General features: G+C 45.5%; 1 protein-coding gene across 1 annotated transcript; it reads left to right on the plus strand.

Annotated features, from left to right (window-relative positions):
- On the plus strand, positions 1 to 27,261 carry LOC144168205 (phospholipid-transporting ATPase ABCA3-like). The gene is made up of 7 exons (XM_077697241.1): positions 1 to 264; positions 8,188 to 8,442; positions 13,481 to 13,784; positions 14,661 to 14,909; positions 18,205 to 18,393; positions 24,952 to 25,136; positions 27,202 to 27,261. The coding sequence occupies exons 1-7, from the start codon at positions 1 to 3 to the stop codon at positions 27,259 to 27,261; spliced, it is 1,506 nt and encodes a 501-aa protein (XP_077553367.1).
- Positions 27,262 to 27,453: the final 192 nt, after the last annotated feature.

Consider the following 27,453-nt stretch of genomic DNA (forward strand, 5'->3'; position numbering starts at 1 on the left):
ATGGATGACGACAGGGGCCAGCGCACCTGCCTCTGGGCCCGGCAGCTCCACGTGATCATCTGGAAGAACATCTATCTGAAGCGCGTGTGTCGCCACTACGCCGCCACGCTCATCGAGGCCGTGCTGATGGTCGTCCTGCTGCTGGGCATTCAGGAGGACTCGGTGGTCAGGGAGCCGCTGATACGCCGGACCGACACCGTCTACCAGCCCGCTCACCCCAGGCAATTCTGGAACACGCAGCCGGACATGGCCCGCATTAGCACGGTGAGTAATCAGCCGTCGTGTAAATTCTTCTGCTGGGTACTGTTGGAACTCGCACTTGAAAAACACCCGACACCACCACCTCGGCAAGCCCTCAACGTTACGACGCAGCGGTTGGCAGATAGCATGGGCATGGCACGCGAGAGGTCCCCCACACCTCCTTAAATTAGCTGCCCAGTTCTGGGGAGCTCAAACGTAGTGAGGTCAGTGTGCGAATGTCCTGGCGACGCGTTAGACGGTCGATGTCTCCTGAAGGGCTAAGCTAAGAATCAGCCGCCTTACTGAGCTTAAACATGTGTGCATCAGTATATCTAACATGTTCAGTATATCTAACATATCCATATCTAAGTATTTCTAAGTATATCTGGGTATATCTGACCTATATCTAACATATCCATATCTATATCTAAGTATATCTAACAGTATATCTAAACATTAGCCTGTCATGATGTATAATTGTACATGTGTCTATAATACTGACGTACGCTGTGACTCGGTGTTGGGAAACCGAAACATTTTTTTATTGATCAGGTCACACCACGACAACAGGCTCCCAGAGCTAAGCAAGCATGTTTTTAGATCAACATCGAATATAAATCCTTGCAGCATCTGAAGGGGTAAAAATACCTGGGGCAATCAGCGATATTGATTCTAACAAAACCGCGTGGCGGGAGGTGGTAAAAATCCGAGCGTTTAGGCTTGAGAGTAAAAAAAAAAAAGGTTGAGGATTGCTACAGAACGCAATGCGACTGGTCATATTGAGGGCGAAGCAGCCGTGGTAAGTTGATTTACGTGCCTTCAGGGCCAGAGGCATTTCAGAGTGCAGTGGTCATTCAAAACGGAGAGAAAACATCTGCATTATTTTGGAAATGCAGGGCATTATAAGGTTTATTAGTTTCGGTTTTGCTTAATATTATTTTTCTTATTTTTAAGTTTTAAAAATTTTGTTCGACAGATTATCTCCATTTACACTTATACGATTACATTTGAAACGTGCTGGAAATCTGCTTTCTTGTGGAAATGCAGGGCGTTGCACGGTTAGCCATTTCCCGTACTTTTTAATATTTTTCTTTTTTTGTCTTTCAAAAATGTTTCGACCAATTATTTCATTTACGTCAATACAACTAATATAGGTGGAATTTTGGCAAAAGTTGCCTTGCTGTGGAAATGCAGGTCATTTTACGGTTTCCCTTTTTCTGTATATTTCTTTTTTAATTTACTTTTTTCAATATTTCGCTCGAAAAATTATCTCCATTTACTCTAATATAACGACTACAGTTGGAAATTTACCGCAATCTGCCTTGTTATGGAATTGCAGAGCTTTACATGGTTAGCCCCTTTCCGTATTCATTTTGTCAATTTCATATATTTTTTTTAATTTCTAAATTTCGTTCGACGAATAATATCCATTTACGCTATTATAACCATTACAAGCGATACTTTCACGAAAACTGCAATATTTCGAAATTACAGACGTTATACATTTTACCATTTTCCATATATCTCAAATAGTTTTCTTATTTTTTTAATTTCGTCCGACCAATTATCTCCATTTACGTTATTGTACCAATTAGATTAGGAACTTTGTCGAAGTCTATAATATTGTTCAAATGCAGGGCGTTACACGGTTCGCCATTTTCTGTTATATTTTTTTATACCTTTGTTCTTTATTTTTTCAAAATTTTGTTCCACCATGTATCTTCATTTATGCTATTATAACGCTTAGAGGGAAACTTTCTCGAAATCTGCAATATTGTGGAAATGGAAGGCATTATGTGTTTTGCCATTTGCGTACTTTTTAAAATATTTTTCTTGTTTTTATTTTCAAAATTACGACCGACAAAACTGTTCATTTAGTTATTATATTGATTACTTTTGTAACTATCCCAATATCTGCATCATTGTGGAAATGCAGGGCTTTACACGGTTAGCTGGCTTCTGTATTTATTGTATATTTTTGTTTCTTTTTTACTTTCTCGAAATTTCGTTCGGCCAACTATTTCCATTCATGCTATTTTAACGAATACCGGTGAAACTTTCGCGAAATCGGTATTATTGTGGAAATTCCATGCGTTATATGTTTTGCGATTATCCGTATTTTTTTATTTTTCCTATTTGTTTTCAACATTTCTTCCGACCAATTATCTCAATTTACATTATTACAAAAAGTTCATTTGCGCTTTCGCGAAATCTATATTAATGTCGAAATGCATGGAGTTACACGATTCACCATTTTCCGTTTTTATGAAAAAAGTTTGCTTTTTATTTTCAAAATTTCGCTCCAGCAATTTTCTCTATTTGCTCTATTATAACCAATTCAGGTGGAACTTTCGCGAAATCTGGAATGTTGAGATAATGCCATGTCATTTTCCGTGATTATTATTTTTTTTCTATTTTTTCAAAATTTTATCCTATCGATAATATTCAGTTACATTAATATAACGATCACACTTGGAGCTTTTGCGAAATGTGCCTTATTGTTGAAATGCAGTCGGCTACATAGGTCGCCATTTTTCGTAGTTAGTCTTTTTTTATTTATTCGAAATTTCGTTCTACCAACGATCTCTATTAACGCTATTATAACGATTACAGGTGAAACTTTTGCGAAACCTGCATTAATGTGGAAATGCCATGCGTTATACGTTTTGCCATTTTCTGTTATTGTTTAATATTTCTCTTATATTTTTGTTTTTCAAAATTTCGGCCGATCTCACTTTATGTTATTATGAAGATTACTTTTGGAACTTTCCCGAAATCTGCCTTATTTTGGAAATGCAGGGCGTTACGCGGTTCGAGAGCTTCCGTAATTATTGTTTTTTTGTATTTTTTAGTTTTCTAATTTCGTTGGACTAATTATCTCCGTTTACACTAATAGAAAGAGTACAGGTGAAACTTTCGCTAAATCTGCATTACTGTTGAAATGCCATGCGTTACACGTTTGCCATTTTTCGTAATTTTTAATATCTTCCTTTGTTTTTCATAATTTCGTCGGACCAATTACCTCCACTTAGGTTGTCACAACGATTACATTTGGAAGTTTCCCGAAATTTCCATTATTGCGCAAATGCAGGGCGTTACATTGTTCGCCAGTTTCTGTAATTATTATACATTTTTTCATTTTTTAGATTACAAAATTTCGTCCTACCAATTCTCAATTTAGGCTATTATAACGATTACAGGTGTAGCTTTCGCGATATCTGCATTTTTGTTGAAATGCATGACGTTAAACGTTCGGGGCTGTGGGGCTACTTGATAAAGAATGCTACCCATTAAAAACTTAGACATACAGTTAAAACAAGCAAAAATACATATGCCCGTTTTAGATTATTAGCTGATGCAGTGTAAAAAAATGTGCTTATCCTGTATCTCCGCAATATCCGCTGGAAGGCGATTACAAATAGTGATGAGGCGCGCCGTGGTGGAGAGCTCCAGGTTAATTGCACCACCTGGGGATCTTTAACGTGCGTCGAAATCTCGTACACACAGGAGCTTTTGCTTTTCGCCTTCACCAGAAAAGCGGCCGCCGCCACGGCCGGGTATCAAACCTGCGACCTCGTGCTCAGCAGCACAATCCGTTGCCATTGAGCCACCGCGGCGGGTATGTGTACCCAACTAGAACAACGTCAAGTTTCGGGCGTTACATTTACAGCTTAGACAGGTGGGCGCTGACAGATGCTGGTAACAAAACATCTAGGTGAACAAAACAGAAGGAAATTGTTCGTGGCAATATTGTGCAAATCTTTATTCGGCCATAAAAACATTTGTGTCGTCCAAAACTTCCTTTTCGAGAAAATGTCATACCATCTCCTCCTCCAAAATAGAAAAACAAACTATGAGCAGTCAAACATAGCAACGCACACTGTGAAGAGGCAGAAAGTCACTTGCCGCGGCGTTCTATCCCACGAATTTATGTTGTAGTAGCTCGGTGCTTTCCGGAAGCATCCAATCAATCCGAGAGCACAGTTGATCGTACCAGAACCGTGCGGGAAAGCCTGCGAACGAGTGGCACCGCTCTTTGCCGGTTAAAAGAGTTGGATGGCCACTTCTTAACTCAAGAAGACACAAGCGCTCGGTGCTTTCGCCACTGAATAACATAATGCGGGTCTAGGACGTGCTTTGAAAACGTAAAAAAAATTCTGAAGAAATTCGGAGAATTATCTACTACTGCGTAGCATTCTTTTGCCCCCTATCTCAAGTGAGTTTTTCCAAGCCAATTTTTTTCTAAATCCTGTCCTACCAATTATCTCCAATTACGCTATTATAACGATTACAGGAGAAACTTTTGCGAAATCTTCAATATTGTGCAAATGCCATGCGTTATACGTTTGCCATTTTCCGTCATTTTTAATATTTTTGGTATTTTTTAGTTTTCCAAAATTTTGTCCGACAAATTGTGTCGATTTACGTTACTACAGCGTTAACATCTGGAAGTTTCGCGAAATTTGGTTTCTTATGGAAATGCAGGTCGTTACACCATTCGCCATTTTCCATAATTATTTTCATTTTTCTTATTTTGTTAGTTTCTCAAAATTTTATACGAGTAATACCGTCCATTGACGCTAATATAAAGACTACAAGAGGCACTTTCGCGAAATCTGCATAATTGTGGTAATGGCATGCCGTATATGTTTTGACATTTCCCGTATTTTTCAAATACAAATTTTCTCATTTCTTAGTTTTTCAAAATTTTTTTCGACCAGTTATCTCCATTTACGTTATTACGATTCCATTGGGTCTTTCGCAAAATCTGCATTATTGTGGAAATGCAGGGCGCTACACAGTTCGCCATTTCCGTAATTATGTTATATTTTTCTTTTTTATTAGTTTTTAAAAATTTCGTTTCACCAATTTTATTTTATTTCATTTCATGTATTCATCCTTAAGGGCTCGGAGACATTGCATAAGGTCCCAGAGGCATTGCATACAATTATAATTTGCACTATTATAACGACGACAGGTCGAACATTCGCGCAATCTGCATTAAAGTGTGGAAAGCGAAGCGGTGTACGTTTTTACATTTCCCGTATTATTGATATTTATGCTACCTTTTAATTTTTGAATTTTTTTTCCAAAGAATTATCTCAATTTACGTTACTATTATGATTACATTTGGAACTTTCACGAAACCTGCATTGTGGAAATGCAGGGCGTTACACGGTTCGCCATTTCCCGCAATTTAAAATTTTTTTTCCCAGTTTTTCAAAATTGCCTTCTGCCAATTATTTCCATTTACGCTGTAACAATTACAGGTGGAACTTTCGCGGAATCTTTACTATTGTGGGAATGCCATGCGGTATACGTTTTGACATTTTTTGAAATTTTAAAATATTTTTCTTCAGTTTTCCAAAATTTCGCTCGACCATTGATGTCCATTTGCGTTATTCCAACAATTGCATGTGGAATTTTCTCGAAATCTGATTTATTGTGGAAATGCAGGGCGTTGCAGGTTTCGCCTTTTTCCGTATTTACTTTATATTTTTCTTATTTTTCCGGTTTTTCGAAATTTCGTTCGACCAATCGTGCCCATTTATGGCAGCATGATGATTACAGGTGGAACTTTCGCGAAATCTACAATATTGTGGAAATGCAGGGCGTTACACTTTTCGCCATTTTTTCTAATTTTTTTCTATTTTTTATTTTTTCGAAATTTCGGGTTTATCTCCATTTACGCCATTATTGCGATTACAAGTGGAACTTACGCGATATCTGCATGTTTGCAGAAATGCAGGGCGTTACACGCTCCTGGCTGTAGAGGTACTCGGCAAAGTATGCTACGCATTAAAAAAAATGGCTGCGGCTTAGCGTAGCTCAGTGAACCTTGGATATGCAAAGCAAGAGCTTGGCTTAGTCTGGTTGAGCCTTGGTTTCGCTTGGTTAACTTTTGATTAAGCTGTATTGCCGACCTTGTCTCAAAGCCGTTCGGTTCCGCCCAACGCGATTCGGTTCCGTCCAACGGTTCCGTCCAACACGGCGTTCGCCATGGCGAACGCGGCGCTCATTCAAAGCGAACGAACCGTTCCTCTTCGCCGGGCGCGAGACGAGTCACGTTCCGGAAACGATCCAGCGCCGCATGCATGGCAGGCTGCGGGGATTGGCTGGCTCTGCCGTAGCGGCGGTGGCGACCGCTGTCGGCGCCCGCCGGCGCCAACAGCGGGCCTGGCGAATCACGCGATGCGCTTCGAGGGGTGTGTCGCCGGGGATGCATCTTCGGTCAAAAGGTCATTTGTGGATCCTCCACGAAATGGCTGGACGAAAGTACTAAAGCTTTGCTGAAAAAACGATTGCCATAACGTGGTTCGCGCCGATGTGTTCGTAACGCGCGCATACATTTATATACACCCGGCGGCAAAATTAGCCCGGGCATGCGAGCGTGTGGCGAAGTGCATCTAACGTTTCACTTCCGGCGTCGAGACACCAATGTGCGCGTGCGCGTTATACCTCGGTATACTACCCTCTATTTTCCTTCGCTTGAAGCGGCAAAGCTGATAGCATTGAGCCCTTGGCACTAGTTCTCACTTTGTTGCTCAATATATCTCGCTGGCACACGTTTGGCGCCAGAGGGCGAAGGTGAAGGGTGCTTCGCTCTATCTGCCTGACTCTGACAAAGCACGCAGTGGAACAAGGCTATGATGTCGCAGCTTTTTGGGTGATAGCTTTAGTTTGGTTGTTAAAAGAAAAAACGTTTGGTCTGTGTCAATCAATTCTACGCGCATTGCAACCATTACCTATTTTTGTTCTTTTTTGTCAAACTAACTACTGTGCCGATCTCTACTGGCGTTTTTTTCCTGCCAATATCTGTTTTAGTGCGTGTGCAAGGTGACTCATTATCACACTTGAAATAAATTATTTCTCGCCCTAATTGCTTTCCGTTATGTTGGGCTCACTTTTAGTTACCGACAACTGCCTGTTTTAGGCAAAAAATACAAGTACACCGTGCAGTATATGTGGCACCAGTTCTTCATCGAGACGGGCAAGATATGGTATGTGTCGGATGGGGACAGTGCGACCAACACACACTCCCCCTCACCGTTCATCGCGGAAGCGTGTGCGGGCGAGTCATGTTAGCAAGGAAGGTGAGCCCTATCGCCAAACGCTGAATGTGATCAGTTTTGACGCTTGAAGTGAAGGAAAAGACAGGGTAGCGAGCGTGGTTGGACGCGAAGCGCACATGGGTATCTCTACACAAGAAGTGCAACGTTAGACGGCGCTGCGATGCAGTTTGCCCCGCACTCGCGTGCCGCGGCTTATTTTGCCGCCGGGTGTAGATAGTAAATTCGCACCTATACCTAAATACAGACTAGGTATAACGAGTTATAACTGCGAATAACGGGCTTGCGGAGAGGACGCAACCAAGAGCTAGAAAAAAAAAGCCACGTTCTTACCGCCTACCATTCTGTATGGAAGGGCAGCGACACTCAGGCGGGCTCACCTCTGTGCACATCCCCCCCTCTCCTGTTGGGAGGCTGCTCTGCCCAACACTGCCGCAAGACCCGCAACGACTGGTCGAGTGGGCATGCTGGAGAGCGCCCGGCGTTTGGAGTATTGCATGGACTGAAGGGCCCACTCAACGAAGGGGATCTTTTATCACCCAATAAATAGGACCGGTGTCCCTCCTCCCCCCCACCCCTCCGCCTACCATAACCAAGAAGGCGAGGAGACGCCTTGGGGGACGAGTTCATACATTTGTTGCTAGTTAAGTAACGTTTATCGCAGTCAATGAAGGAAGCGCATTGGAGAAAAACATTATGACATGGTAGATGACTTTTCGAACTTCGGAATACATCCACACACCTAAGACACACAAACCTAGAGATTCTCGAGAACCTAACCCAGATATGTAAACGCTTAACTCACGTAACTTGGCAGCCCACCGGATGCATTGACAGGCTGACCTGGTTGAAGTGAAAACATTCTCGCTGCATGCAGGTCTACTACACACCGGAAAACCGGTACATCAACAGCTTGATCCGAGAGGCATTCGCCAGGCTGGGCGTGAGTCACGTGGAGGCCGTACCGACGGAGCAGCAGCTTGTCACGATTGCGCGTGAGCTGGCTAACGCCACGCCTCCCGCCAGAGCCGTGGCGCTGAAGTTCTGGGGATTCGTGGAGAACGGCACGGATGAGCGGCCAGCCCACCTCCACGCGTCACTCTTCACGGGACCGTTGCCCTTCGACATACAGGTACGCCAGGGCACGGCCGGGCTAGAGCGGCGGCGCGCGCTGTGTTGATACGGCCTTCGCAGCGGCGGCGCGAACAATGCAGCCCAGTCGCGACGTGAAGTTCCGCCGCTCTCCGCGTGGCGGCTGCAGGAGCCTACCTTTGCCTGGTCCTTGCGCGCTTGCATTTGAAGGCTGTTTTACGGACGCGCGGGCTTTTTTTGGCACCGTTCGTGCTTATGTGATTTATCAGCGATCATATCGAAGCAGAATTTCGTAGCTCTGTTATATTATTGCTTTGAAAACTGCATGCTGGACACCGGACTCGACGAAATTTTTGTCAGGGCCAGACACCGCGGAAAACGAACGATATTGACCACTTATTCTCCATCAGGGGCAGATTTGTGAGCCCTGGAAAGGTGGGAGCTTTTTGTAGGGATTACGATGATATTCCACTAGACGACAGTACTAATATTAATAACAATATTTTATTATTCAATCGTGTTTTCATACGCTCCCTGGGATTGCCATTGGGCCTTTCTGGCCACCGCCGAAAGATAGCTAATACTTACTATTATTGTAACTATTGTGCACATTATTGTATTATTATAATGTAATAAGTAGGGCTGGGAGTCGATTAGAAATTCTAATTCGATTGGTTGAACAATCTATTACAGTCGAACACGGATATATCGAACACGGGTATATCGAATTATTGTCTATATCGAACTCATAAATTATCCCCTTGAAAACCCTGTGTAAAAGTATAGGAATTCGTACGTTTATATCGAACCGTATTTTTCCCGACATTGGGTATATCGAACGCCGCGCGAGCTGGAAGGTGCTCTTCGGCGGTCGCTGCACCCCCGATTGAGGTTGAGGAGGATGTAGAGGAATTTGCTGGCATGGCGAAGACTGGCTCGCGGAACTAATCCCCCATACCGGAACGAATTTGCGCTTGCCCAGTCGGGCCCCGCTACCGGCCGCCGTAGCGTTAGCGGACGGAGCCCGGTAGGCTAAATCTCTCTAGGCACACAAGCCCAAACGCTCGGAAAATGTGACAGTGCGAGGTAGGGATGTCCCGACTGCGCACGTCCTTTTTTTAGCTTGCCGAAAATGAGTTTTTTTTCCTCTCTCTCTGGGTCTTTCTTCCCCCGATGTCATCTCGGGAAAGGGAAGAGGGAACGAAGGCGCTGGCGGCCTCCTCCTTCTTTTGCATTTTGCTGATGTTGCTGCTGTTTGGCGAGTTTTCCCGCACCTTTCGGAGATCTCTGTTTTTCTCGGAGATGACCATCGCGAGCGCTTTGTTGGAGTCCGTTCAGAGAGCCTTGGAATTGTTACCTTCAAAGTTCTTGTGGTACGTGTGCGCTGTTCTTCTTTTGCGTGCGTGTTGTGAAGGGTCAGCGAAGGCGCAGTGTACTGCTGGAATTTTCTAGTTGTGCAGCCTCGAGAAGATCGAGACCAGCGTCTTTAATTCATTTCCAGGACGAAGAAGCAGGCCAAGATCAGCGATTTTTTTTTCACGGAAATAAAGCGTCCTGTTGCGTCGTGAGTGCGGAATTGGTTGTCATTCTGGAATGCGACGATCGGTAAGTGATCGTCCGCCATAGGTGAGGTCTCAGAGCCCATATTTTTTATTTCGAATTTTTTATATATCGAACTATTTCGCGATCCCCTTGGAGTTCGATATATCCGTGTTCGACTGTATATTAACCAATTAGTCGGCCGTGTTCATTTAAAAAATGGCTTAGAAATGGGCCATTTTTAATGGTTGTTTCTATTGGATTGTTCATGAATTAAGGTCAGTTTATGCGATCAATGGTACCTCGTCCATGCAGTTGAGGAGGCCGAGAAATTCGTTAGTTTCTTTTCTTGTTGACGTCATCCCGGTTGTGCTGATCAGTACAGCACGCGAGACTGCGTTCAACACACGCTCGCGTTGAGGACAGGAAGTAAATGGGATTGAAAATGGCGTTGAGGTCAGCGCGACGCACAGCAGCCTTTTTTACAATGGGTGCTAGTTCCAGAAACGAGGGATCTCTGCATGCGCATGGCACTCTTCCAAGGGATCCAGATCGTCGTTGGCGCTTTCCCCGCCTGAACTTCAACCAACTAACTGATTAAAAAAAATATTAGCAACTAGAACATTAATCTATTAATCGGAAGGTTAATCGACCAATCGCCCACCTCTATTAATAAAAAAGGCTTTACTACTACTTATAATGTACAAAAGTACGCAGTAGCAACATTCGGGGACATGTCTACGAAAACTAAGAGCAAACGCGCGAAGAGGTGCTTCTGTCCGTGAAACCAGCAGGGCAAAGGTATACAAGTTATGCGCAATTCACGACAGAACGTATACAACAAATTAGACAAAAGAATAATCAAACGGCTCTCATACCAAACGATTATAGTTTGAGACAACCTATCTAACTGATGTAATTTTCACGTGTTGCTGCCAGTCGCTGGACCTAAATTGGTGGTCAGAATTAAGGCACATGACGGAGCACAGCTTCAAGCAGTCGACACTGCGTGGCACCAAAATATCTCCACGCCAGAGGATGATGATGCACACGCCTCTTTGTGCTGCTGGTACTTGCCTTACGTTCCGGGTTACATCGCCAAGCTGATAGCTGGCTTGGGTTGTGAATCTTACGCCCCAAATAAACTGTCCGCATAAACTCGTTTCCAGTCTTCCTGCTGCCCTTCAGTTCACGGGTTATACTCCACCGATGCTTTTTCTCCGGCATGGCATCTTAACAGCCGCAGTGCTACTTTTAATAAGTAACCTATGACAATTTCAGTATTCTTTAACCAATGCACTCCCAACCTGCATACGAACCTGAAACATTGAAACTAGCAAAGGCGAATCAGTTACGAGTTGAAAGCAAGAGTAGTAAAATTTTGTGGCGGGTGCCCACAACAGCTGAGTACTGAGGATTTCAGTTCGGGGGGAGGTGGGACCTGAAGGACCAAAAAAGTAAATAAAACAAAACAAGCGAAGGAAGATTTATTGCTACATTGAAGTGGATGTCAAATTTTTCTTCCCAGGAACTTACTCGGCCTTGGGGTTTTCCCCTAAATCTGGCCAATTAAAATGAAACAAGACAACAGAAAGAGCCAAAGGTAACAATTTATACGATTGATTCCGTGGTCTGTCTCATTTTCCAATTATTTCAATAATTTCCTCAGAGCATACATCAAAGCCGCGTATGGCTGGTGCTTAGCGTGCCACACAAAAATAATCATCGAAGTCATTATTAGTTGATGAGCATGTCTTCGCCGCTTGCTTCGTACCCCGCCCCCTTCCCACGCTTTGGTGTAGGCCCGTAGCCAGGATGGCACCGAAAAAGAAAGAAAACAAGAGCGGCAGCGGCGCAAAGCTTGCCCGCGGAGTGGGAGACGCGCGCGTCAAGCAGAGGGGGCTCACAGCGCCGGCTCCTCGCAGCGGCCGCAGGCAGGAACTAGGCCCCTTGCGAAGGCCCTCCCAACGCGGGCCCGCCGCCGCTCTAGCCCGGCCGTGGCCACGGCCAACATAAGTATATAAGGGTGGCTACGCAAGATGTGAGCTACAAAGGAGCAAAAACATCCAAAACGCTCAAACGAGAAAACAAGCGACAGAGACAAACAATTACCCAGCGGGGAAAAGTGAACTCTCAAACGGCTTGTGCAATGCGTGTTAAATTCTTTCTCTCGTTGTTCCTGAGAATGAGCGTGGCTCACTCTCTCATGCACAACTCTCGCCTAGACAGGCGGAGAATCGCCGGGAAAGGGACGCAGAAATCACATTGAGTTTAATTTGACATTGTAAAGGCCACAGGTGGCCCAAAATCGTGGTTATAATATAAACCGTGCAATGGTTGCCACGCACCGGTTCCCAGAGGCACAACCGCATTATTTTCAACGAGCCACTCTCCGTTTCCGGTCGCGGCTTATAAGCCTCGCGTTGGTTTGCTGGCGTAGTCCGTCGGCTCGAACGCCGGTGACTCGGTGGACACTTTGTAGTGTGTCTCAGTTATTCCAGGTTGGTTGCAAATGTTCACAACGGGCTTCGGTTGGCAGGAAGCACCTAACATCCATTCGTGTGGTCGCAAGTTCAGACTCGACAAAAGTTTACACCAACTGGCACCCATTTCGTAAGAGGACGTAGGGGAGGGAGGGAGTGAAGGAGGAGGATAATGAGGAGGCGTGGGTGTATCTTATACTCCCATTAGGGCCAGCGTGGTATTAAAAGTCCGATGCTCCTTTTTGGGGGGAGGTCCAATCGTGGTAAATGCGCCTATTTACTACGGCTCTTGGCCACCGGAGTAGACCGGTAGTTTTCCGCCATCGTACTACCGAACGTGGGAGTAAGCTGCCTGCCGGGAGAAGTCTCAGAGACGTGTTCCATTATAAAAACGCGAATTTAGGTTAGATTGATTGTAGGGTTTAACGCGCCAACGCAACGCGGGCGATGAGGCGCGCCGTAGTGGAGGGCTTCGGATTAAATTTGCCCACCTAGGGATCTTTCGCGTGCCCCGAAATTTCTTACACACGTGCGTTTTTGCTTCTCGCCTCCATCAGAAAAGCGGCCGCCGCGGCTGGGAAAGGAACCCGCTACCTCGCGCTCAGCAGCGCAACGCCTTAGCCACTGAGCCACCGCGATGGGTAATTCAGGATACTTTTGTGTTTTGTTAGTAACTTGTCGGTACTGTGTCAAACACACAAAACCATCTACAAGTGGCCATCTCATATTTTGAGCGTTACTGGAAGGAGGTTTACTGAATCATCCATTATATTAGAAAGAAAGCGTTAGCGCAAATCACATGCACACGATCCGTGCTCCTGTAGCCTGCACTGATCCCTCTGAGAATGGCAGGTTCCTATTTGACGTTTTCACACTCACCCACCACACCCTAGAATAACTACCTCGTGGTATCGGCAGCATTACACAGTAATATATTGTTAGTCTATTGTATAGCGCCCGTCTGCACATTTCCGCAGCCATATCAGGCACCAGCAGCCGCTTTCTCAGGAGAACAAGTTTAGTTTTCCAGTCCTGGTTCCATCTCCTTCCCTGCAGCTTCACTACCCGGAGTGGCTCATCGCCCAGCCCGAGGGTCCAGTGAAAGAAGAGCAGTTCCCGGAGGTCAACACGCTGCTGCCCATCATGGCGGCGCTGCAGCAGCGGGACCTCGAGCTGCAAGCGCTGCGCTTCGCCTACCCTTACCCGCTGCCCCCCGTCAAGCTGCAACGCTTCCCCTACCCGGAGCACATCGAGCACAAGGACACGAAGAACTACGCCCTCGTCCTCACGCGCTTCTGCATCGGGATGCTGATCCCCTTCTCGGTGTTTGTGGCGCGTCTTGCCGAAGAGAAGTCCACGGGTGAGCACGGCTTTCCTTTTATTGATTGGTTGTGGGGTTTAACGCACCGAAGCTACACCCGGGCTATGAGGCGGACCATAGTGGAGGGCTCGGGATCGATTTCGACCACTTGGGGATCTTCAACGAGCGCTGAAGCTCGACACATGGGTCATGTGGCTTTTCGCCTCCATCAGAAAAGCAGCCACGCTGAAGAGAATTGAACCCCCGTTCTTGGGCTCAGCAGCACAACGCCATGGGCACTGAACCACCACGGTGGGTGAGCATGACATTGCGGTGGCTGCCTACAGTGGCTGAAAAAGGAAAATCACTAGGCCGCTCCGCTCTGCTGTGTTGTTCTGCTGCGATTGATTTCGCAGCAGGACGCTTCAGTGCCTACACATATGTGCGTACGAAAGGTCGAAGTTTTGACTACACCTTTCTTGCATTAAATTCTAGGGTAATTTAATCACCCACAAGAGAACATCACAACTAGCATGTGTGGGTACTATGAGAAGAAGCTAGGGGAAGAGTTATTGTAATGAATGCTAAATTTGTGAAGCCCTAGTGGCCACGTTTTTATTAAGAACATTTAAGGCAGCATACAGTTCTAATCTAGTCTTCGGAATGTACAAAATGCTTCATACGTCGGCAAATTTGTGAAGACTTAGTGGTCACGTTTTTACTCAGAACAATTCAGACAGCATACAGTTCTAATCTAGTCTTCGGAATGTACAAAATGCTTCATGTGTCGTCATTCTATGACAGATTGCCATCTACTTTCTAGTTAAAACCTGATTACTGCTTGGTCTTTAGAAAAGCCAATATGTCATTAATTTGGTACCATTAAGTTCAGTGTGCTGCGTACAGATGTCGCCTAATCGTTTACCATGATTCTAGGTATGAAGGAACTGATGCGACTGTCGGGGCTCAATGACTGGCTGTACTGGGGGAGCCACTACTTGACGGCATTCGTGATACACGTGGCCATCTCCACGATCATGATGCTCTTCGTGAGCGTGAAGAGGAACGAAGAGGGCCGACCCTTCATCCTCTACAGCGACCCCACGCTCGTCTTCTGGATCCTCATGTGCTTCTGCAGCTCGAGCATCATGCACGCCATGCTGCTTTCCATGTTCTTCGCCAGCCGTAAGTGGCGTGTGTGACGACACAAACAGCACAACTTGTAATTTTACACTTGTAGTTATATATTACGCTGGTAATGTCAGTTTTTTACATCCCAAAAATACCGTATTTACTCGCATAATGATCGCACTCGTGAAGTTCATCGGCAAAATATAACTTTTTTTATTTCCCGCGCAATGATCGCACCGTGAACTTGCCGCAGCCATATGTCGTATGTGTTCCAAGTCTAGACGACGATGGTCGTGCTTACGATAGTTTCCTCCTCTTTCAAGGCGGACATGGCTACGTTATTGCCGCGGACTTGATAATACTAGCGATATCGGCAAGCGTGAGTTCATTATTGGTGCGGAAGAAACTCTCACGAAATGCACATAATGTACTCATAAAACATAAAAAAACGAGCTCGGCTCGCTGTGTCGGCAGCCGTGTCTTGATGTCCCACACTGTGACAGCAGCAGCCACTTATTGGTCGACCTGTTCTCACCTCACAGCAAACTCGTTCCGGTGCGTTCCGTAATTCCGGCGCGTTCCGCAATCTTTTGCATCACTCGGTGGTCATTCAGTGGTCAATGGAGTTTTTATTACGTTTTTATTTGTTATGTTTATGATGTTCATGAGACTTATCGTAAACATTCTGAGCTGCAACTTGCGTTTTCCGCGCTGAAATGTTTTCTCGAAAAACTTACCTCGCGTAATGATCGCACCCCTAACTTGGCATCATATTTTTGGAAAAAAGTGCGATCATTACGCGAGTAAATACGGTAAATTTGTGCACACTGGCGTATATATTACCGCTATTAAGGCGTAAAAATATTATGATTTGTGTATACACGTCAGGTGTCCTTTTCTTTGTACGGATTTGATGCTCAGCTGACATCGTCATCATTGTTGCAACCAGATCAGGAGAGAGAATTCTGCGGAGGCACCAAGACACTCTTATTCTACGTAATCTGAATCCGTTGTACCTCGAAATTTTCTCTGAAGATGATCACATGGCTGGCAGTACTTCTGTAATGCAATTTAACAATCAAAATAACTTCCGCTTGCTCTTGGTGGTAGGCGAGCTAATTATTGTGATAATAGCATCATTGAAAAAACGAAGATGGCGAGTCAGTAGTATGTGTTTCGTCATCCACATAGCCTTTAATGTATTAAACTTGCATTGGTGTTTTGACGCGAAATCCTTTTAGACTGACAATGTTTGAATTTTATTTATGAGCGCAGAATCTTAGCACATAAAATATACACTCGGAGGTATGGGACCTGAAGATGTTGCACCCAATTGGTGAGCATTGGTGAAAACGACATTTTCACTGACAATCCAATTCGAATAAAATAGCACGGTAAAATGTTTTGAACCTTGCGCGGGATCTAATAGTTGTTTGAAATACACGTTGCTATGGTCTGTGCAATTCAATTTGCCAGCAGGATGGAAAAGTCATCACGGGGGGAAAATGTGTGCCAAGTTATGCTGGTAACTAAATTTTCTACCTCTGCTACCTCTACTTCGTAGGTTGAAATTTAGATTGAAACAAGGTACTTCACATGCCCAAGGGTTCTTTTCGGAACGTATGGTGTCTTCTACCTTTTATCAAATCATAAACCTGGGGCACATCAGAGAGCTTTCTACGCCGTGCGAGAATAAAACTGATGTAAGCTTTGCATACACCTTTCCCGGTGTACTTGAAAGGTATGCAAGTATACAGCCAATGGTTAATCTCTATTATAATTCACCGAAATGGGACGCGGTCACCTCTTTGAATATGCGAAGCAGTTGTACGCCATACGCCCTCTGCAGCATTGTTTTGAATGATCAAATGAGCTAAATCTGCCCAATCCTCTTCAAAAAAACGTTTTTTAATCATGCTGATGATTTCACGTTTCAAGTGCGAACAGCTTCTCATGATGCCGTTAAGGGTGGCATAACATCAAAATTGTGATCTTTATGCAGGCAAAAACGAAAGACAGACAGACCAGCCACAGACAACTCAGCTTCACTTGTTAACCATTGCAATCAAGTATAAGTTATTACAAGTTGCGCTTCGCAACACTGCATTAACGTTTACGAATTTATCTATTAAAATATTACACAATTCGGCGAAAATAACATATGGGTCAGCTCAGCAATGATTCGTTTTTCTAAAGGCTGCCGGACGAGGCGCTTACGAAAATCATAAATAAAAACTCCGTCGTAGCTTGTGTCGGTGTATAATTTTCTGGAGCCTATAGGTGGTTCTGACCGTGTATGCTCGCGTGTGGCTGCACATAATGGGATATGGTTGTAATGTCTCGTGTAATTCATTCTGTAACGCCGTATGTATTTCCAATACCACACTAATAAACCTAAGGTTAGAAAAAAGGCAAACGTTTGATGGTTCACATTGGAGTTTTCAAGTGCAGAAAATAAAATAAAGGGATCGCACAATGGCCACAGCATTGTGCCTGCTCCCGTCATGTTTCGCAAGTGTGTAATTTCGGGCCGACAGTTCAACTCAGCCGGTGCTTTGTAGTCCTTGTGCACCAACGTCGTCATGTTGTATACAGTGCAAATTTCTCTCCTTGTACCTGATCGTTACGGTAAAAAACCGGGCTATCTCCCCTAACGTGAAACTTGGGAAGAAGCGAAGCATGCAGTGTATAAGTGTACAATGCGGTTTCGATGTTATGGTTTCGATATATGATGCTGTTTGGAAGTTATGATGAGGTTTCGATGCTCAGCGCTCGGCGTCTCAGGCATTGGCGGCTTGGCATCTTTGCCCACGGAGATGAAACTGTTTGGGGTAGAGGTATGCAGCTATGCCGTTAAAGACTGGTGTCTTTTAAACACGAAGCGTTCTAGCTGGAGGCGTTGGAAAACAAGTGTCCCGGTGTGTTCTTTTACTACGCGTTTTGGCCCGTGCAGATGAAACGATCTAAGTCAAGGCGTAGGGAAACGAGCGTCGCAATGCGTTCGTTTAGTACGGGTTACGATTTATCGCCACGCGTAGGGAAACAAGTGTTCTGGTGTTTTAGTACCCTAACTACATGAGACGCCGATAGCCCGAGCCCCTACGGTGCTTCGCCCTAAAAAAACTACAGGTGGGAATTCGTAAAATTTTCTGGGTGGGAATATTGAATTCTTATTATGTTCACGTTCGCTAAACCGACAGTTTTACCTAACTGTTCGCCATTGTGGCTGGTGGTGATCGTCACATAGAGACTGTTCTCTGTATGGTGCTAACGCGACATTAATGTCCGATAAGGACGTCGCACGCGGTGCTGCAACTCTGGTGGTTAGTCGCACTTGTTCTCCCCGCAGCTCAATCTGCCGTGGCCGGGGCGATGCTCTACTGGACCATCTTCTGCTCCATGCCGTTCCTGGCCCTGGAACACGATTACGGCCACGGATACCATTACATAAAGCGAAGAGACAAGCTCCTCACCTCGGTCTTCCCGGGCATGAGCCTGCACTGGAGCTTCCGCGTGCTGGAACGCTTCGAGAAGTTCGGTACGTTTATTCCCTGTGCGTGCGGTAGACTTTCTTCAATTTTGGCTCCAAAAACGGCGAACAGCACAAAGTGAGTTACCCCCAACTGATCTTACTGGATGATGACAGCTCTTATTTTATGCCATAAAGTTGGTCTAACAACATGAGCGGGTTCGCCTAATGTACGCTCAGATAGATAGATAGATATAAACTTTATTATTTAGGGGATGGTGGGGCGAATCAGCCGCCTCGGTCCAGGCAGCCGCTGAGGGCCCTGATGTGGGCCGCCAGTTCCCGTTGCTGTTGGAGACTCGCCGCAACAGCCAGCCATTCTCCTGTGGAATTGTGTGGTTGGGTAGGGTTGTAGGGGCACTTCCACAGAATGTGTTCCTGGGTAGGGGTAATAAGGCAGTGGGGACAGAGTGGGACAGGGGTGTCTGGTGTTTGTTGGAACAGATGGAGCCGAGTGGGTGTGTGCAGTGTATATGTTTGCGCCTGCCGAATTACTACTTGCTCGCGACGGGTAAGCCCAGAATAGAGGGGAGGGAACGTGCGGCGTATGCTTAGAAGGTGGGGAGCGGGGGGGGGGAGGGGGGGGGGAGAGAACAAGCATTTGTGTCGCGAGCGTCGACGGGGGCCCGGAGGAGAGCTGGCTGCACGCCATTCACGTTCAGGCTGCACACCATTCGCCCTGCAACGTGGTCAAGTCAACAAGTTGAAATTTCAAAATTTGAGGCCTAAATTATCTTATACACACGTCTGCTTGGCGTGTAGCCTAATATGAGCATAACGGATCGTAAATTTGCACTTATTCTTTTAGACGTTCTGAAATATGGCAGCCGTTTATTTGCTTGATGTCCGCTCTTTCTACATTTTGCCTTCACCACGCGACTTGGGCGCTTAAAGGAGCCATGAAGACAAAATACAAGTTGGGTTTATTAGAAAGACTGCTTAGACCCGATAACAATGATACCAATATCATCGCACTGTCCGAACAAATAACGGAGATATTAAAGAAAACGTGTGAAGCAGTCGCGACCCCCTGGCCAATTTCCCGCAACTTTTCTATGACGTCAAGGAACCTTGTTTGTGCGATTGGCGGCCGCCTGACAGACCTGTCGCGACGACACATGACTGGACGTCTGTAATGGGGCCTCTAGTTCCATTTGACCGCACCACTTGAATGCTAACGTGCAGTTAACGCACCGAAAATTATGTTTTATTGTTGGCCCGTATGACGTCATTCTTGCTCATAACACGTCACTGTGGCGCAAAATTTGAAAGTTTTTAAATACTTCTTGCTTTTTTTTTCGTTAAAAAACCTCTGTTGGGACTGTAATGGAGCTGAGTGAGATAATGAATCCTAGTTCTTTCAAATTAAACGAAGTTGTATTTTCTCTTCATGGCTCCTTTAAATTCGACACGCTTTTCGGGGGTGTTTAGAGCCTAACCGTGCAAAAGCTTTCTATGCGAGCTCCATTGGCGGCATATACAGGGCAGCGTACGTTAAAGGCTTTTTAAAGTAAATTTTTTTCTCCAGTTTCATACACACCGTAGGTTTCGCATGTATTCAGGCGGCGGTTCGGTAAAACCATTCTCTTGTCTGCCACGATTAAAATGACCAAGACTGGAAAATATAGGAACTGAGTGCAGGTACCTCTAGATATGAATAAATGATCCGCTCAAGGACTCTTCAGGCCGTTGTAATGATAATTTTTTCTTACTTCCTTTTCTTGTAGCCATGCTTACATTGGCCAACGCGTGGTTGATAAAAGTAACGTGATCAGAACAGAAGCACTCTTTAAAAGACGATCTTTGTGGGCATTTGCAGCAGCGTTGCTCCGAACAGTGTGCAGCCAAAGATTTAAAACTGTCTCAAATTTTTTTACGCAGAACTGTTAGGAGGTCGTTGAGGCTCTAGACATAAAAGAAATTGCCTCAAGACACATATTCGCTGCCTGTCAGTAGAGAATGCTGAAGACTCACGTCGAAATAAAAGCCCCCTTTTTTCTTTGTGTGGATCTTTCAACGCAGCAGCGAACAGGAAGGTAGTTCGTGAATCGGTTGGGAGACTGTCACACTGTTTTCAATGTCATGGCCGATACCAGTGAGTGCCTATGTGAGATATTTCGTTGGGTAGGTTGAAGACGTCGGCAAATGACTATTGGTGAATGGACCATGATCCTTAGACGGCACTTGTCATTATTTTCCTTAGGTAGGCATATGAGGCTCTTGTTAGGATAGGCTCGCCAAAACATAAGCTAGGCTTACGAATTTCCAAGCAATGTCAAATTCATTCTATTTCTGGTTGCCTTCAACGGTTGCCAATGTTTGCTCAAGTTCAAGGCCACATGTTCACTACGTACAGTATTATGCAGCTAGAACCACGCAGCCGGGCTGGTGACGGGGAGGCTCGTAAATTCCGAACTCCCTGGGTTCGATTCCGGCCCATTCCCAAACTACTATTTTTGTTTTAGCTTTATTACTTTACCTTTATTCCCTTTGTCTGGCAAATGTGTAATGGGTTAAAGGGACCCTGCGAAACTTTTTTCAACTTTTTTTTGAAATCTTATATGCTTGCAGAATGTAGTCACTCCACACATCCAGTACTTAGATTAGGGGGTCGCAGAGTGCCTAAGCCAAACATTACTGCTCTATGCCCATCAAATAAGTTGTAAACTCACTCAATAGATTTTTCTTTCTTTTCCGGACTTGACGTTCTTAGACGGCTTGAATTACGTTACGAAGGCCATGTAGCGTATCTCGGCAGGTTTTCCTTCAGTTGCAGCAATGAACGGTTTTCAATAGCAATTTGAAATAAATCCACAAAAACAAAGCCGAAACGGAAGGCGTATCTGGTGCGACGAGTAAATAACGCAGTGCAGCTCCGTGCTGGCAATAACTATAGCTTTTGCAGTGGTTCCAGACGCGAATGAAAGAGTGAAAGCACTTATCGAAAGTGCAGGGTCCCTTTATGACCCACGACCCTGTTCATCCGATTTCGAATTTTGGGTATGTAAGAACAGTAAAAAGTTGGAGAGGATGCCGAATTGTTATTACTATTCAATTCGCAATCGGTTCCAGAAAGAGATATTTCATATTTTAAAAACCCTTTTCAACTGAATAATGAGAAGGGCTAAAGATACGAAGGATCCCAGAAGCCTTGCTGTCATTAGCAGGAAGTGGAAGGAGCCTCAAGAACTAATTTTAAAAATGGGACGTGCCTTTGCTGATTGGTTTATCTCGTCCCCTTCGTCTTCTTTGCTTATTGTCACTGGTTTTCACGTACAAGTATTTGACAGCACTAAAAGATTCGGGGTAACGACAAATACCTAACGTGGCATGCGAATATTCATCTTTTGTGAATAAATCACCCTAGTGTAGATCATTGCTGAGCTTGGAAACAAAGAATTGACGAAGCTCCCACTAAAGGTGCATAACTGGAGGATGAGCAGAGCTTGCAGGCCCCGTCCCTTCGTCGATGACACGGCTGTCGCACCTCATACGAATTTCCGACCTTGCTGCTGAACGTTTTCCATGACTGGGAGGCAGGGATCGTTTTGTCAGCAGTCTTGCATATCTGTAACAAAGTGGACCGCACTAGGACGCGCTAGAACAGGCGGCAACCGGCTTCGCAAACTCGGCGTCTGTGCTCTCAACTTCACGCGCGAACGCACGTGAAGTGGCGAAGAAAGAACACGCGCGAGATCACACCATGAACGCTTGGCAGAGCGCTCTTCAAAGTCGAGTTGGACAATCCCGGGCGTTGGTGAAGAGGCGCAGCGCTCACGTGCGCTCAGTATTTTTAGTTGGCATTTTTTGCGAGCTCCTAAAGGGGCGCAAGTCCACGTGCAAGCCTGAGCGACGTCGGTTGCTTCTCGCGGAACGCGGGCTCACGTGCACTGGTATTTCTTCTTTGTCTGTTTTACAGACCAAGCTCAAGCTTAAGCAGCTCCTCTGTGAAAATCCTCATTCCACTTTTAGATGCGAAGCATCTCATGCTCGGGGCTGTGTCCCTCCCTCCCTCGTTGTCGTTGTCCGCCGTCCCCACGCTACTGCGCATGCCCGTCTCTTCAACACCGTCGGCGTTTGGCCTGACGTCAGCGCAGTCCACTATAAAAAGAAATAGTTAGGCGGCGCGATGTTTCGATCCCCGACTCTCTGACTGCAACGGGAGGTACGTGGCGCTATTCCCACTGCGCTATAAATCGAGACGGGAGCATGTGCTACCAACGCGCCCGATGTCCTTCACTCAAACTACGTCAAGAAGCTACTGATACAACGAAGGCACACGAAGCTGAATGTCAACGGAAATGACGAACTGAAAACTAATGGGAACTTCAGTCGACCCCATGGCTGCTTCGCATACTACTCAGGGTTCTCGCACGGGAAGCTGGTGTAAATGTTTTGCTCGCCCTTCATGCTGTCGAAGGCGACCAACACATGTAACAGACACTTAATGCTTAGAAAACTGTATGATTACTGCAAATACAGTATATTTCAATTTTCAAGCCAATTTTTTATCTTATTCACCTAAATTCTCTGTTCAAACATCGTTACTGGATTCTCTAATATCTATTTTGTAATGCGTGCTATTCCGCTGCCCAGTTCTCAACATGGGAAGATCACTCGCGTTAGTCATTAACAACTATATATACTATTCTATAATTAAATACTGTTTACTTGTAAAATTGTATGGCTGAACGCCCAAACTTAACCCTTTCGGTCCTGATTTTTTATTTCAAGTAAAGAAGTGTTTTCTGTGTGTTTTCCTAAATATTAGGGTCCCATAAGCCCACAAACAAGAAATAGAGCTGGAAGTAAGTGTAATAATAGATTTATTAATGAAGCAATTAGGACATCTGGCAATTAAAACTTTTATGTAGAGCAACGACATAACTTTTGCACATTTTCCTAAACCTTACGACTACATCAGCCGACAAACAAAAAATCAGCTTCGTAGTGCACGCATTTATAGATATACAAGCTTTGGAATAAAACTGAGACCGCCATTTTTTAAGTGCGAATGCACTTCTTAAGCGAGCCTGAAGCGTCCGCCGCCGTCCGCATAGCAACAGCTGCGGGTGCGCGCGCTGCTCGTCTTCCTTGGCAACGGGGGGAGATGGGTGCGCGCTGCCTGGCCGCTGAATGGCACATACCCACGTGGGGGATTGGCCAGGAATCTCCTCGTCTTCCTTGGCAACGGGGGGAGATGGGCGCGCGCTGCCTGGCCGCTGACATGGCACATACCCACGTGGGGGATTGGCCAAGAATCGGGCGTGAGAAGGGCTAATGCACCCGCTTAAAGGAGTACTGACACGAAATTTTAAAGCTGAGATCCGCTCTAGCAATCAAGTACAACGACAACACAAATAGGTGTCTGTGAATAAATGCATCTTTCTTTCTTTGTAGTTGTGTGTGTGTGTGTGATCTCTCTTTCGCGAACATTACCGAATCGCGCAAATTCAACTCGTGCATTCGCACTTTCGCATTCTTCCCCTCGGGGAAATGCGGGGAATTTTTTCAGCCACAGTGTCGTAATTTCAACTTCACCGGAGCTTTTTCTTTTTTGCTGTGAGTTGCGCCACGAAAATGAAACAGTGATATCAATCGCAGTAGACATCATTGAAGGACGATTCGCCAAAAATCTGGCAGATTTGGTTGCGTTCTCTTGTGCTAGAGTAACGTTTATATGATGACGTCAATTGACAACACCAGGGCAGAAAGCTTTCCCTGGTCTAGTATTGGGGGCGCATGATTATTAGGGCTTAGCGGGGTTGTTCCCCTACATTAGGTGCCGCATGATCCCTCAGAAACATGCTAATGCATTTCATAACATGTGGCCCGACTATTACGAGATTTGTTACTGTTAGAATCAAGCTTGAATAAAAATTAAGAGTTTATTTTGGATTGTTTTGTGAATATGCGCAAATATATCTTCACCACCGTAAGACTTGCACATTTTAGATCGCAACATTGCTGATTACCTTTGTATGCTATCCTCAAAACCGGTCAGCTGAAATTTTTTTACGCTGTTCAAGCTCCAGAGGTACGTAGTTCCGAAACCAGACCTGTATCTTAGACAAAAATCGTAAGTATCCGGTGTAAAAATGAAAAGGCGCCATTTCAGAAGGAGGTAAAAAAAAACTGTTTCCTGAAGATAACTTACAGAGGCTTTTAGTATGCTTTAATTTCTAAGCAAAAAAGAGAAATTGTTGCCATGACATTGCTTAAGTAATTCAGCAACCATAAGGCTATTTTGAAATCTGCAAGCCTATGTGGCCCCTGTACCTAAAAATATAGATTTAGGCTAATGTTCGACAAAATACACAATGGATTACCATTACCGTAAATTTTGGAACGCAATAAACAGCTTTACAAAATGAAAATGGTAATCTCGCAAAGGTAATCAATTACGGGCGAGTATGACAAAATCTTTGTTGTGATACTTATCGATTTCCGGCTCTTTCTCAAGGCTTAAAATACGATTGGAAGCATATCGGTTAAGTAAATTTTGTATATGCAAACGTGCTATTTTACGCGAGAAACCAACCGCCCACTCCTTTTGCAACGATGTAGCGGAGCATGGAGCCAACTGGGTGAACTTCTACGATGTGGAAGCCACGCCCGACGACATCACCCTGGCAGAAATAGTGCTCGTGAACTTGCTTGCCGACTGCTTCATCATCTTTTGTATCTGGTACTTGGACAACGTACATCCTGGCGGCCCTGCCATCTCTAAACCATACCTTTATCTTTTCAAGGTAAGATCGGCGAAGTTACCGAGACCCTTCACGTTTTAGATGTTCATTGCAAAACAAAAGGTAAATGAGAAGATATATATTTCGACTTCTAATGCCAAAGAGAAACCTGCTACAGCAAATAAGCGCGAAGGCAAAGCATGCGGCAAAATGTTCAGGAAGTGCGATAGGGTAATATAATCCCATTCGTAAGCCAGGAAACTGAATCTGCCTTATGTTCTATAATAACGCGTTCGATGCTTCTTCTCCCCCTGCCTTCCCAACTGTTTTCTGAGAGCATAATGCATAATTCAGGCAACCTCGTGAAGGCCCCTCAGATTTATTCTACGACGCGTTGCGCAATAGTGCTTAAAGGGAGACTGAACGCAAGCCGCAAGTTGGCTTCGTATGAATGTCTGACCTTGCCACAGCCATTTTAGCGTTCATTCGGCGCCGCAAGATTCCTTAATTACTTCTGAAGCGCTAATGAAACGCTGATCAAACGGGACGCAAACAGTGACTGCAGCCCCCGTTTGCATCTCGATAAATGGGAGGCAAGAGAGGCCACGGTCATGTGTAACCGTACAGGAACAATCGAATAGAACGTTACCACACACTGCGCGGTTTGACCAGTTTCGGTCAAAGCAGTCCTGCTTTCCCGAACTCGCAGGTACTTTTCTACTCCTTCATATGATGTTCCTTTATGGGATCGATGATCTACCAGTAATGACGCTTTCTTGAAGAAAAATATTAATGCCGGTCCAGTCAACGTCAAAGTTGTCGTAAGTGCAGAGCAGTGATTGGGCCATAGCGCCGTTATCCGCTCGATCCTGCTACCCATCGCGCTCTTCGCCTCCCAGTCTCATTCCTCCCTTGATGAATTCGACGGAGGTTTGTTCAGCGCAGTTTAAATTTCTTGCCTTTTCATTGCTCGCGTGCCCCCTTCCTGGGACAGCCCGAGGGGGAGTTCTGTTCTTTATGTGCTTGCTTTCATCCCGCACGTGCCGGCGCCTTACTGCGCAGTTTGGAACGCGTCGTTGTTGGCGGCCACTTTTTAACACAAAAGTGGTCTATGCTACGGGTAACCAAGATCTTACTTACGTCATATCGGTCACAGAAATATAGTCACCAGAAAACTGCAATTGACATGGCGGCGGCCGGATTCGAGCCCACGAACTCTCTCGCCCCTCGCCGCAACAGGAGGTACGAGGCGCTCTGCCAACCGGCTATGAACTCAGACGTAAACAGCTTTACAAACGCGCCTTATATTCTTCCCCATGACTCATTAAGATGGTGCTGTCGTCTAGGAGAGGAAGAGCGAAGTAGCGCATAATGACGCTAATGAGATCAGACAGTTGGCTGCTCGATGCCAAGGCCTTCATGTACGGGGACCCACGTGAATTAAGGCACCCACCGCTGCTTAGTGCTTCGGGTGTGATAGCCCCTGGTAAGAAAACTCGCGTTAAGCGCCGCTGAAAGGCAACGACTCTGAGGCGTGAATGTCACGTTCGTGACTGCTTTGGTGCGATGAACGACACGCCAGCGGGAAGCGGACTGCGTTCACGCTTTCACGGTCGAAACCACAAACTGTGCCTCTCGCGTTCCACAAGCTGAGCTCGTGGTAACGCAACGGTCTGCCGTACAGGCCACGTAGCAGAAGACGGTCGCACATTTGTCGAAGAGACCCGCGAGAAGGACGTCACTCGCCAAGCACACCCACAAGGCAGCCGCGCACCCCTAAATCATGTTCCTTTCGCTGCAGATTTCGTTGCACATTTCACTTTGTGTTTTACCGATTCCTATGACAGGAATCAATCAGTTTTTCGCTTATCATCGTAAAAATTACCCAACGGGCGTTACTAAATAGACGCGGGGGCTACGGGCAAATATTGCCTGCAATGTACCTGCAGTTTTCGTCGTGCTAAACAACGGGGAGATGTATGACAAGCAATAGCGGTTCAGGAGTTTCGAACGGTTAAGGCTTGAAAAAGCGCTTGTTTTTCGAAGCCCCTGTTAGGGTCCCTTACGCCGTAACGCCATGGGGCTCTGCCTGGGTTCATTATCTCTCTTCGTCGCCTTATTCCGGCAGTCGCTAGACATTGGGACTGAAGAACTTAGCGGCTTCTCGTGGGTCCCCTTCGGAGGATAGACGGTCTTTGCGTAGCGTGTCTTGTGGTCTGTGGCTACGACAATCCAATTGCGTTCAGCTGGTGACGTAGTGAACGGATCAAAATTTGTTCTAAGCGAACGAGCTATGAGGACAAGGCGAGCCCCTTAAGTGCTCTACATTTAAGACATATTCTTTTGAGGCCCCGCAAATGTTGGCGTCGCACAAACCGTT

The sequence above is a fragment of the Haemaphysalis longicornis genome, unplaced genomic scaffold (assembly GCF_048455015.1).
Source record: "Haemaphysalis longicornis isolate Haplotype H1 unplaced genomic scaffold, Haemaphysalis longicornis Haplotype H1 scaffold_2, whole genome shotgun sequence".
In the NCBI taxonomy this organism is placed as follows: domain Eukaryota; kingdom Metazoa; phylum Arthropoda; class Arachnida; order Ixodida; family Ixodidae; genus Haemaphysalis; species Haemaphysalis longicornis.